This window comes from Rhea americana, unplaced genomic scaffold, assembly GCF_003343005.1.
Source record: "Rhea americana isolate MKP2758 unplaced genomic scaffold, rheAme1 scaffold_260, whole genome shotgun sequence".
Classification (NCBI taxonomy): Eukaryota; Metazoa; Chordata; class Aves; order Rheiformes; family Rheidae; genus Rhea; species Rhea americana.
The window spans coordinates 873-14,150 of NW_028186380.1; the positions used below are offsets into that span (position 1 = coordinate 873).

General features: G+C 37.2%; 1 protein-coding gene across 1 annotated transcript in view; it reads right to left on the reverse strand.

The window, feature by feature from the left end:
- Nucleotides 1-863: 863 nt before the first annotated feature.
- The window catches only part of LOC146594362 (PRKC apoptosis WT1 regulator protein-like), a gene marked incomplete at its 3' end in the record, with an annotated part of 39,425 nt that continues 27,010 nt past the window's right edge, over nt 864-13,278 (reverse strand). Inside the window, exon 2 of the mRNA XM_085307651.1 lies at nt 864-992. Within this exon, the coding sequence (XP_085163777.1) occupies nt 864-992 (129 nt within the window). The remainder of the gene's footprint in view (nt 993-13,278) is intronic.

Genomic DNA, 13,278 nt, shown 5'->3' on the forward strand with positions numbered 1-13,278 from the left:
TTATACTTTTCTCCCTAGGCATCTCTGTCACGGACAAGATGTGGGACCAGATGCAACTGTGATGCAGGATACATACAGCTGTGTTTGTACATGCTTGTAGGTAACAGAAGAGAGTAAGAAACAAGACCAGCTAAGGAGAAAGAGGGCAAGAAAGGAAAGAAATGGAACATTTACTACAGGTAGCATGCCGGAGGAGACAGGTCAGGATTATGCAAGAAAAGACATTTGTTTCTAAGGTCTTTATTAGTTGCAGAAGCTGAAAGATGCACAATGGATGAGACAAGTGACAGTGCGGAAGAGAATGAAGGATGACATAATTAAAGAAGCAGAATACTATTTGGAAGACTGTACTTAACATTATTACTCCTACCTACAAAATTTATGTAAGATGCTGCTAAAGCACTAGTAATCATGTCTGCAGGAAGTCACTAGCTGACTTTTCCTAATTCTAGGGATCTTGATTTGAAAAAGCTATTAAAAGTTCACCTCCAACTGCATACTCTAAATCCAAGGATATTTTTTCATTTCAATCTCCAGGTCTCTCTTCTTATCAAACTAGTGTTTTGTGAACGTTAATACCTTTATCTTCAAAAACTCTACAGAAACAGACACTTCTGGTGTCAGAACCAGGTCTCAATAATGTTGAGATGTGTTGAGATACTAGCTCAATAATGTGTTATGGAGCCTCAGACTCCATTTTTTATTTTAGTGATGTGACAACTCCCATTTTTCATGTTTGCTTCCATATAGTATATAACCTACTGTTAAGAATTACAAAGAAGGCAGCAGCAAGAGTTTTTTTTTTTTAATATATTAAATAAATAAATAAATAGTAATATATATCCAGAAAAGCAAGATCTCACCTGTAGTAAGTATGAGCCAGCTGCATCTGCAGTGGAACTCTCATTTTGTATTGTATTCTGCTGGGTAATAGCATCCTCCCTCTTCCGCTCCTTCTGTCCTGCTTCATCATCTTCATATTCATCTAGGCTCTAAAACAAAAAATATTCCATTACAAAACTGCATTTGTGTTTTACTTTGCATGCTTCACATACTTCATAAAATTCATTTATCAGTGAATTAATATTTCCAAAGATTAATTTTGTAATTCAGAAAAGTTTAATTGTTTTCTGATGGTTACTGATATCCTCAAGTACAAGAATAAAGTCTGACACCTACTTGCTTTTTCTTAATCACAAAAAAGAAATAATCAAATCAAGATCCAACTGGACAAAGCCGTAGACAAAGCCCTGAGCAACATGGCCCAAGTTCAGTACTAAGCCTGCTCTGAACAAGAGCCCAAGGTCCCTTCCCTTTTAATGATTCTAAGATCCCAGGGCAATCCCTGTTGTCATAACCAATATTTTAAGCTCTATGTAATAGAATTCAAGAAAGCATGGAAAGGAAAAAAGTTAACTGTACTCTTAATTCAATAGCTGACCTTTTCTGACACAGTGGCATCTGCTAAGATGCAAGTATCTGTTTGAATTATCCACCTTAACTTTACTTTCATTATTTGGGGGTTTTGTCTTTGAAAATTTACTATTTAAAATTAGTCATTTTAAATTAGTTGAACAGTCTCATTAATTACTAATAATTTAAACTAATATAGAACTTTCTGGCTTTTCATCATAAATATTTTGTATCAGATCTACTGAAATATGATTCAAAAGGATTACATTTCTAAAGCAGTGACACAGAGAGACAGAGCAAAATAAATAAATAAATTAAACAACACTGCACCTACGCTAGTTCAAAGCCAGGCAGAGGTCAGGGTAGATCAGTGAGGGCTCAGCTACCTTTACAGTAAGTCAGCTATGTATCTTGTTTTGTTAGTATAATTTACAATACAGAAAGAAAAACTACAGTCTTGTATTTTGAAGACCAACTTGAAGCAGACATAAAGATTCAAAAAAATTTGCCCATAACATTACAAGCTGCTTGCTAACACTCTGCTTTAAAACAGTATGTGCAGAGCCTAGTTACAAAATACGTGGGGAGCTAACCCCAAGTTAGACTAAGACAAGAAAAAAAAATCTGCCAGACAAATGCACAACAGCTTGAGAAGTAGAGACGGTAAATTACCCTGTTCTACAGGGCTAAAGCAGAATGAAGATGAATGCCAACGGATTTCAATATAAGTTTCTAACACACTGTTTTTTGGAAAAAAAAATCAATACTCTGGGGCTTTGATACTGACAATCTTTAGCATCATCTCATCCAGAGGACAAAGAAATTGTCACAAGCATATAATGAGAGCACTCGAATATACTATTTTGGAAAATGAAAAACAGGGTTATTTACTGACTAAAAATTACACTACCATATAAAAAACTAACAAATGGCTGCTCCAGAGCAAATACGATGGTGACAGAAGCGCTGGAAAGCTGGCAAATAGGAAAGGTTTATGTTTATGACAGTGAACTTAAATTACCTGAATAAAGGCCATTTAGATTCTCTACAGCACCACCCATAGCAGAATCCTAGCACAATTTCACCAGTCTATTTTTAATTAACTTTTTAATGCAATCACTGTTTAACTGTCTATTTTTAAGCATCTTTAAAGGCAAGTATAAAGCTCAAAGTTCAACATTGTAGGTATGATTTTTTTTTTATAAGTAGAAATAGTGCTTCTTAATTTGCAAATTCTTTTCTTCAGATAAGCACTTTCATACATTTTCTACAGACCATAAACATTTCACAGAAATACTTTTTCTCTGAATACTACTAGGTCTGTGAGGAAGAATAATTTCCTGTTTTTTGATGAAAGATCGTCTACTACTTACRTACTTAGCAGTTTTGGACAGGTATGAAATGTCATTATCTGAAATGTCCAGCTATAAAACTTTGCACAAAGTATTTTCAGGTAGAGATTTGTTCAGGGATACGTGTTCTCACTCTCTTACTCTCAAGAAGCCAGAGAGGATTGAACAAGCAATGCCATCCAAAGATATTAAAAACCCAGAAGAGTTATTAGTCACAGGCTTTCTTCCCAAGCAAGGAACAAGGCTAGACAGCTCAAGTAAGCTAACTTGGAGGATGCAACCTCTATTTTGAAGGTTATGGGGGCTTGCTCCCCTTCCCATTTACACCACTGGAGCAGATTTTTTATTCCTTGCTACAGATGATGTACCAGAGGYACGGGTGGATGGGCTGTGCCTCACTATTTGCAGCTGATATGAAATATTGCCAATGCCTTCCTGCCATAAAGCAAATTGTTTTGTACCTGTCAAAATCTTCTGGGGTTTCCCAAGCGAACATGTTCCCTTTCCAAAGGCGCACATACATACATACATACAGGCACAAATGTATACCACCTCCATGAAATGCTAGCTGAGGACAAGTTAACTTTGCAATAATTATGGAATTTTAAGATTTTACAACTTACTATTAGTTATCCTAAGAGTTTTAAGAATCATTAACCTTAATATAGAACTCCACATTTCTTTGACTCATAATGAAATATTGCTTCTAGTATGCAAAACAACACTTTACATTCAATAGCCTGTTAGATAGCTCTCCGACAATTTCAGTTAATTAGTAATCTTAAAACTATTTAAATTATAGGACTGGCTTGTACAGCAATAAAAAAATCAAGGAAGAGACAAGTTTCAATTGGCAGATTTAATATATTGTTTGAAAATCTAAAATGTAGAAGGTATATACTTTAAAAAATGTTTTGTTCAAACTACCTCACAACTGAAACTGCCTCAACTCGTACAACATTTCAGTCGGATGGACTCTTGCCTTTGCTTTCGTTCTCTCAAATACATTCCTCTGCTTCCTCAACTAGTTTCACACCGTTAAAAAAAAATACATATATATATATATACACACACACAAATACAATAACTATATTCTCCTTCTTCAGCATCACAGAAATGGACTTGTAACCACTGAGGTGTAATTCTGACATATTATATAATTCTCCCTGTCCATTCCCTTCCCCCTGCTTTTTTATTTTGCTGCTAGGCACATACCACTTCAGACCCTTATTTGCCATTAAAATCAGCTGAGTTGTTGCAGAGCAGATATTCAATGAGACATTCTCACATCTGATCTTAATATAAGGAATCCACAGAAATTCTTTAGGTTTTCTAGCATTTCAGCAAATGTTTGAAGCTACAGTATAAACATTTTTCTGTAAACCTCTAGTATGGAAAATACAAGCAGAATAAGATGCTTTCAAAAGAATCAGGACGATGAAGGAAACAGCCACAAAGATATCCCTATGTTCCAACGCACCACTAGCCTGCAGCTTACGGAGATACTGCATAAAGAACATTTTTAATGATTCACTGGGTCGCTTCCTATAAATATTTGTGCATTGCGAAGAAAAAAAAAAGAAAAGGAGGGGGAGGGGAAGGATGATGTCTTTTCCATAAAAGCAAGCAGTATGGCTAAATGCAAAAGATTAGTTTCTAAATGCCACGACACAGCTACTCGCTCCACAAGAAAATTCTGCCCGTTCAAAATGTCACTACCCTCTTCCCTCCGTCCACTTGTTTCTGCCTCGTAGTTCTGAGGGCAGAGCAGATATCTAAGAGATTCCCAATTCGTATCTTGGGGAAAAAAAAAATCAGTTTCAACAATTTTAATTAGCCCAGCTGATTTGGCCTGCAACAGATGCAAGCCCATTTGAACTTTCGTTTTGCGGAAGTCTGGGGACAGCAGCCTTCAGCTTTTGGAGAATAACGAGCACTTGCAGTAACAGCGTATTTAAACCAGTAGAGCAGGATGTGCAAGCAGATTTGTACTTCCAGTTAAACACGATCAGTTTGTGTTCAACATCACATCTGAGCAATAAATAGGAATCTTCACAACATAAGCACCACTAATCATTCTGATATTTCTTTATCTTYTTAAACATGCTGACAATTTAGAAGAAATAAACCTCAATTTCTTCCCCTTGCTCCCAAACTGCTTAGAACAATTTAAAAAATCAATTTTAGAGCAAGGACATTTCTGTATGTAGTAAATATTTAAAACACTATCAAAGCTTGACACATTCAAGATGATGGAAAAGTGCTGAAGTTTCTACAAAATTTAAACATATGCAAGAAACTTCCACAGTTAAAAAAAAAAGGGGGGGGTGGGGAGAGACAGACAGACAGACAAGGTACAAGGTATAAGAATTTCTTTTTATTCTGAAAGAAATTCAGCAAGCAATTAACTACAATGAAATGCATTTTGGGAATCAACATCATTCATCCCACACCTAATCATTCAGAAAAGCTCAAAAAAAGTTATCTACAAATATGGGAAGACTATTCTATACACCATTTCTCTATAATCACTATTGTTAGTGCAGCACTGAGAACCAAATGGCTTCTGTCTTTATCATACATGCCTCTGGTATCTGTTAAATATGGTTTTCCTACATGTTTGGAAGGGACTTTGAACWGATACAGTACTTAACCTCTCCTTAATCACCCTCCTCAAAACATACGTATCACACAGAACAAGTAAAAATCCCAAACCTATGATACCTTTCCGCTTCAGAAACAGTATTTTTCTCAATCATGCTTCTATTATAATGTCCAAACAGTGCCCCAAATATTCAGGTTTAACAGGTTTGCAGTTATATAAAGTAGTTCTTAGAACAACAGTGTAAGTGGAAAAATCACTTATTTTTCACTACACAAGCCTTTCRTATGGTGCAGCTTGCCCAAGTGCTCTCCTCTACAAGTTGAGAAACATCCTTAGGGAGGTGAAAAGGGATAGTGTTAGCCACAGAAGCTAACTAAAACCTAGAAACCATTTTATGGATACGGATTACCTAGTGGAAGATTTTATTTTATTGCAAGTACACAGCCTTAATTCTCACATTCAGRGAGTCCAAAAAAGGATACAAAACTCGAACAGCTTATCTGAACGATCAATTTGCACTTTTAAAAGTCTACATATCCAGACTGAGCTTTCCAACATCAACAATTAGCGTGATCACAAGCGCAGATTTTTAAACCCAGAAAAAGATGAAAGATGGGACTCTCTGGTACCTATGATCAAAAGGGACCGAAAGCAGCAGTGGGTCAGCGAGCAGCGGGTGGGCCAGGACACAGCTGASGGCTGCTGTAGGATGCTCTCGTCCTGCCTGCGCTGCCAGCAAAGCAAACCAGAAAGACAAACGTTTATCACTTACAGGAGAGTGAGATGCAGGTCAGAACTCATATTTGGGGTTATAAGTATACAGTTCACTTGAACGCTATCCTTTTCTCACCCGAGATAAGAACTTAGAAGTGCACGCTTTGTATACTTAYAGTGTAGAGTAAATGAAATTTGCATTTTTTTCCAACAGAGTGCATTTAAAAATATGCTTAGAAATGTTTCTGGGGGGAAAAAATGATTTCTCTGTCTTAGAGCAAAAAAAACCCAAAGTATTTGGCATTCTTTAAAGCTTTAAATAAAACATCAATTATATCAACACCAAAATGTCAATTATCCCTGCATTATAAAAACAAAAAGCAGCTATATTTGAAGTTTGTTATTCAGCAAAGTACACTGTTTGGCCATCACTGTCTTCAAGCATACCACACGAATGAGTTCTCAAGTCAGATGTTTAACTTCAACTAATCACCAAAAAATCCTTTATTGCAAGGCCTGTCATGAATGACTGGTGGAAACACACAATTTAAYTACTTAGTACTTGATATTAATATTATTAAGTCACTGGGAAAAATGCCAGAGAAACTGGAAAAAAACAAGCTATCTAGCATTATTTAAATCTTTCTAGAAAAGAGAAGAACATAACAGAGTATGAATTTTGAATTCATATTTTCACATGAAGACAAAGATACAGATTTGCAAGCTATCAAATGCCAAACTATTTAATGATATAAACACAAAGTTAACCCATTGTGTCTTTTAAAATTGATCACCATCTATGAATGGAAGCACCAAACAACAGAACTGACTCAAGATCTTCATACATGAAAATCAAACTRCTAATGCCCATTACACAAAGAAACTGTTACTTGAAAATGTAGATCCTTCACTTATCCAAAGAAAAAGCATCAATGCTCTGCACTCACATACATACACAGATACATACACGCTAACAGAAAACAAAGAGGCTAGGAGAAAAGCAGCCAAATCCTTCCCTTTCTGAAATGCATGATAAGGAGATGGTTCCACTCCGCAACACCTCCAGAACTTCAGGGTTAAAACTTCAAATATAGCAGAGCTCGAAATGATGRCAGAGCAAAATTAAATATCCACCTCCTTTTTGAAAGGCCATTGCTCTTCTTACTTACATGTTCTAAAAATCCTTGCTCTGACAATACATTTACCATCACATTTTCTGTTTTCTGTTGCTAGTTTATATTTATGACTGATACAAAATTAGCGCAGACTGTATTCTGTACCTAGGAAAAACCATTAGCATTGAACAAACAAATCTAAGAGTTATGGGAATGTTTCCCAGAACACACAAACCAGAACTAACAAACAAAAAAAAAAAAATCGTAATTTTGTTCTGAAGTAGAGTCAATCACCAAAACCATCTCCTTAGCCTCCTGAACAACATCCTCAAATGATGCATCCTACCTAACATGATGATGTCAAATATGTGGCTGAGCAGAAGAAACCAGGTATTTGTTAAGGCCAAAAGGAAGAGAAACGTTAAGGATGTTTGTACCATTCATAGAAGGAACGTTTCACAATTTGCGTCATGACATATATGTGAAGAAGCATTGCACTCTGCAAACAGTTAAAGACTGCAAGAATTGAGAGAAAAAAATTTCCTGGATATACTTAAAAAGAAAATCTTAAATTAGCATCATAAACTTCTACAGACTCGGTGCCACCTACAGTATTTCTCCTCTAAAGCTTGCTCCTGTTCRGCTTCCCTGGTATTAATGATAACATAAGCTGTCTGAAACTGGAGCAGTTTATCCACTGGAGCAATGGGTAAACAAAAACCACTCAAAGACTAGTCAGACTGAGTTCCAGTGTCAGTAAACACCATCTTGCTGACTTCCATTGCTGCGCACTTCTGCCAAAACTAAGCAAATTGAAATAATGGTCCAAAACACAGAAATATGCATCTTAATGTAAATAAAGACCAAGGACATGAAGCACCCTTCTCTCTAAAGCTAGAAGAGCAATGAGAGAAACAAATCTTGGAGAAGATTAGTATACTGTTTTCAAAATAGAAGTTTTCCTTTAGTATGACACGGTAATATAGAATATTCATATTCCTGTTTTCTTCCCTTACTTAAATACAGTACTTCTAAAAACAAATAAGAAAGATGAGACCAGCATTTGAGGAATGGTTTGAAAGGAGATCAAACAGGTTATTTGCTGTACCTTATTTCCAGATATCCTACAGACTCTCTTAAGCATGCAGTTTGTGGCAATTTAAACTGCCTGAATAATAAGTTGCATTTAAAAATGCTTTTTAAAAATGAAGCACAGTGCTTTCATAGGCTTCTTCTCTCTGGCTCACTGGGCTAATAATACTCAGTTTTCTTTTTCTGTCCAACTGAATCTCATTCAATGTTTACACACAGTGGATGTGGGATTGGCTATACTAATCAAAGCTAAACAGGCTGCTGACAATGAAGTGAATATTGACAAGTCATGACAAAAGATCTAGAGCCACAATCAAACCCAAGGGAAAAAGTAAGCTTTTGCATAACGCTTTTTTGAGAGTTGTACCACATTTCTAATTTAGGAGTGAGATCTCTTGAATCCTTAGAAATACTGATAAAAATACCAGCTAGTTTTTCTGCTCTCCCCATTGTTTCCTTTTGAGTCATACTACAGATTGCTATTTTATACGGAGATATATAAGGATTCCACACTTAGCTGTGAAGCAGAAAGGGAGAGGAAGTACTGAAAAAGCCCATTAAAGAGGCTAGGCTCATAGCTGGACAACGGACTTTAAAGGCAATAAATAAATACTTTCAAAGCTCCTAGCACTGACATCAAGAAGAGAAAGAAAATACTGATGAAAGCCACTGGAAAATACTGATTAAGCAGGTAGACAGAGCACATCATACTGCACACATCTGCTAAGATAGCATTACCCAAATAAGACCACAACCATTTAAAAGTTTCTGCTACAGTCAATACTGGAACTATTCCTTGGAAAAGTATTTTATACCTACGAGTTAATGCTAATGATATTGTCAAGCTGGTTCCCAACTTACAGTTCTGAGATTACTCTTGAGCTCTGCAATTTGGAAGGGAGACCTCTTCCTTGGGGGCTGCAGCCAGCTTCTCTGTATAAAGGCTCGTGTCAATGCTCGTATCAGTAGAAACGCAAAGCTCCTGATGGAAATTCAACCCAGGTTCTCATAGTGCAATCCCATGCCCTAACAGAACAAAGGTCTTCTGTCACTGGTATTTGTATCCCAACTTCTTAAGGAAACAGTGCTCAGAAACCACATTTCCTTTGTCCCTATATGTTTTTTGAAGTCACCTATGCCAGAGGGAAGGGTCTTGCAAATAGCATTAAAATTGATAATAGCTTAGTATCTCAAAGATACGACAGTTGCACGCATTTTTTGAAAATTAGCCGTTTGGTAATCATAAAAGATGCTGATAAGCTGTCAAGCAGTTCAATAGATAAACAAAAAAGTTAGTTCAGTTAGCCTTCCACCTGCCTAGTCAACATGGTACTAGTTCAGCAGGCCTTTGACTTTTCCCATTCAAAGGCCATGAGGAACTGAGGGAACTGCAATATTGATTTAGGGATAGGGTAAGGCAGAGAAAGTGTGGGAGAACAGAAAGAGCAGTGGAAAAAATAATAGAAAAAAATAGCTAATGCTTGGAGCTATGCAACTGAAGTGAGACTAAGAGCAGCAAGAATAAGCAAGCAGTAAAGAAGAATTTGTTTCTATTGCTCCGAGAAGCAAAACTTCACATTATACTTTTGCCTGATCTTTCTGCCACTGTCAGAGTAGTTTCCCCTACAGCATTCATGCAAAATCTTTACATTTCAGTTATCAGGGCTAGAGCTGGACATACCCCTCCTCATAGAAGATAAGAAAATCCAGGACTTTGGAGTGGGACCATGCAGATAGACCAGGCTCCACCACTCAAGAGCACTCAATGTGTGCACTTTAGGCTCACAAAACAGTACAAGTAGGTTCAAGCAATTTAGTACAGCAGCAGCTTTTGCCTGTTGGGACCTCAGACCAGAGAACATGCAAAGACACACAAATAAGTCAATCTAGGTGTGAAGAAACGTAGTATGGGAGAGTAATGAGTCATGTCAAAATTCAAAACTGCACTCGCTGGAACCTTACAATACCGTAGCTCATTACATTAGAGCACTATGGTATTTCTACAGCAAATCAAACCAGAATAAGATTCTAAATAAAGCAAAGATGTTAGATAAATAAATAAAAGCTTATATTTTCAAGTGCAAAGAAGTTTGTGCAAAAAAACAATTTCACATTCAGTTTCTCTTTTTTTCCAATTAGTTGAGTGACTGATACAGTTTTTATTTTTCAGATGCACAGTGGTAGGTTACTTGTATGCAACACAGCAATAAGTCTTTGCCAGGTCATCAGCAACTGATGACTTGTGTGCATGTCAACAGGTCTACCTTTTCAGGCCAGACACCTTAAGTACATCGTTAGGATTTAGGTTTACAAGGCATTTGTTATTTTCCTTCAAAACACCAATCATATATGTATTCCCCAACAGTAAAATAGGAATAAAGGTTAAAATCCTCTTCTCTGAAGTACTCAGAGATCTATCAATTGAAGATGCTCAACAAAACATAAATATTTACTATGTACTGAAATGAACCTATTCTGTGAACCATAATTGTACGTACTCAGCACTTTACTGGTGAGGGGCTCAGCAGCTGAAGCACAGACTAAAAAGACCATGACGCCTTTCTCTCCTCCCCCCTCAATTTTTTCTGTTGAGCGTGAAGAGCGCATGAGGTTAAGACTGACACACAAATCACCGTGCATCATCTTCTCCATGGTAACTGTTCACATGCACTGTTTTCTGTAGACCTATCTGCGGTAAACACAAGGTAATTCACGTTCTACCTTCCCCCCAGTGAAAGAAAGGTAAATCATTTTACATATTCTGTAGGTACCACGGGGTAAGAGCACTCACAGTTACCATGGAAAAGCCCTAAGCCATTTATGTGTCAAAACCCTAAAGTCATTCACCCTGACTGCAGAGGGGGAGGAGAATTAGCATGAGCTGACAACACCAGAGATGGAATTCAGAGCTGAATTCATCTCATGCAGCAACATAACACAGACAGGTGGTATTTTATATCAGTAAAAAGCCTGTTTTAAGGATCTTTATGGCAGAAAACTTCTGATGATAAAATAAAGCTGCAGTAGGGGAACTCATGTTTTAGATAGAAAGAAAAAAAAAAGAAAAAAAAGAAAGAAAACATCCCCCTGGCCATTGCTACACTTGTACTCAAATCCAAGCCAGGGGAAAGCAAGTGAAGAAGTACCAGAGTCAGACTGAGGATTCTTCTACTCATGTTATTAAACTGTGCTTTTAATTTCTCAGACTACAAGCTAAAGCCTGTAATAATGCCACTTGGAAAACAGAAGGCTGAGTGAGCATCTGAGGGTGAAAAGGAATGTTTTCACAGGCGCAGTTAGTAAATACCACTGGCTCCTGCAGACATTCTTCCTTAAATGGAAATTAACATCGCTTTAGGTTAGAACAAAATCTCTTGATACAATAGAASTGATAGGCTGGCTATTAACCTTTTAGCACCTGCACTCAAAGACACAAAAATTAGTAGAAGGCTTTAGGATACAAAAGGTTACTTTCTGTTCACAAACGATTTAAAATCCTTCTTTCCCCCCATGCTCCCCCTTGACTTTTGTCTGTAGAKTTGGAAGAGCAAGGAGTCCAAAAGTCTCTCAAAAACTATAAAAATAACATAAAAATAAGAAGCCTCTCCGCATATCTGTGATCAATTGTAYAAGAGCACGAGCCAATTTAAAGAAGGAAAAGCATCTCCAGACAAAATGAGAACTGAACCTTCACCCAAAAGCCAAACTTTATTTGGACACTTAAATAACTTCATTACTTGGATTTTTTTTCCTATTTTTTATTTTCACATGCCCCCTTGTAAGTGCTTTATCCAGCCAAGGAAACAAGMCTGCTCTCCCTCCCCCAAGATTCTCAACAGTTTTAACAACATGACAGACTAGGGCTGAGGCTCCACACCAGTTTAAATTAGCTCGCATCAGCGCCACCATAGACCAGCTCTTTCTCATTCCCACTTCGACCCATGGGTTTCTACACTGCTTTCCCTGACGCCAGCAAGCCATGTCAGCTTCATTTATTAACAGAGAGCTAACCCTACCAAAAGCAAGCAGTCTTTTGTATGCCCAGGTCTAGCTGGAACACATACTAATGTAGAATATTATTCAAACTAGTGTTTTGTATTTAAATGCTGTCCTTGATAATAGCATACAGTACCTGTTTTTAAAGGGGAAAAAACTGTCTCGATTCAGAGTTCACAGCTTTGACATGTGGTCACCGCGGCTTGTTTAACCTACATGTTGCATAGGCTACAGGACATTTTTCCTATGTAATCTGCATGGTTGCTATTACTRGAAGTAGCAACATGAGGACAGCTCACCTAACTATTTTAAGTTTTACCACTATGCCACATAAAGGTATAACCTCATTTTATGATTACTAAGGTAATAGAACCAGTCAGAAGTCATGGACACTAGATTAACATAGATCTTCTTACAGCTTGGCCCCACAAGCAGCTGGGCCATTACAACTGAAAAAAAAAGGAAACTGCGACAGAAGAGGAAACGAGCAAGTTAAAAAGATGTACTTCTTAACCTGGCTTTTCCACCACAAACAGCATGAATTCGTAAATATACATAGATTCAAGCCTCACCTTCTGCTCATTCTGGCACCTGCGCTGCCCTTTTTTTTGTGCTGGCACAAGTGTTTAACCATACAGGATCTGAGCCTGCTGAAAATGAGCATATCAGAAAACAAAAAAGGTTACTTGCAGACCTACCAGTCTGCCTATTACAAAATAKGTGTGTAGGCACAGCAAGAGAGACAGGACAAAGGCATAAACCACTAAATGAAGCCTATCTCCTTGAGAAATTTGTATCAAATTACTCCCTCTCTTTGACCAGGCAGATACTCAAACACGTCATTAAAACATGTCCACCTTGTATACACAGCATTTCCCACATTAGTAATTCCCACCACTAATACATGCAGGTAATTTTAGGAGGAAAAAATCCAATGAAATCAAGACAACAAAGATTGTAATAGCGCAATTATACTTTGCCTTATGTACTA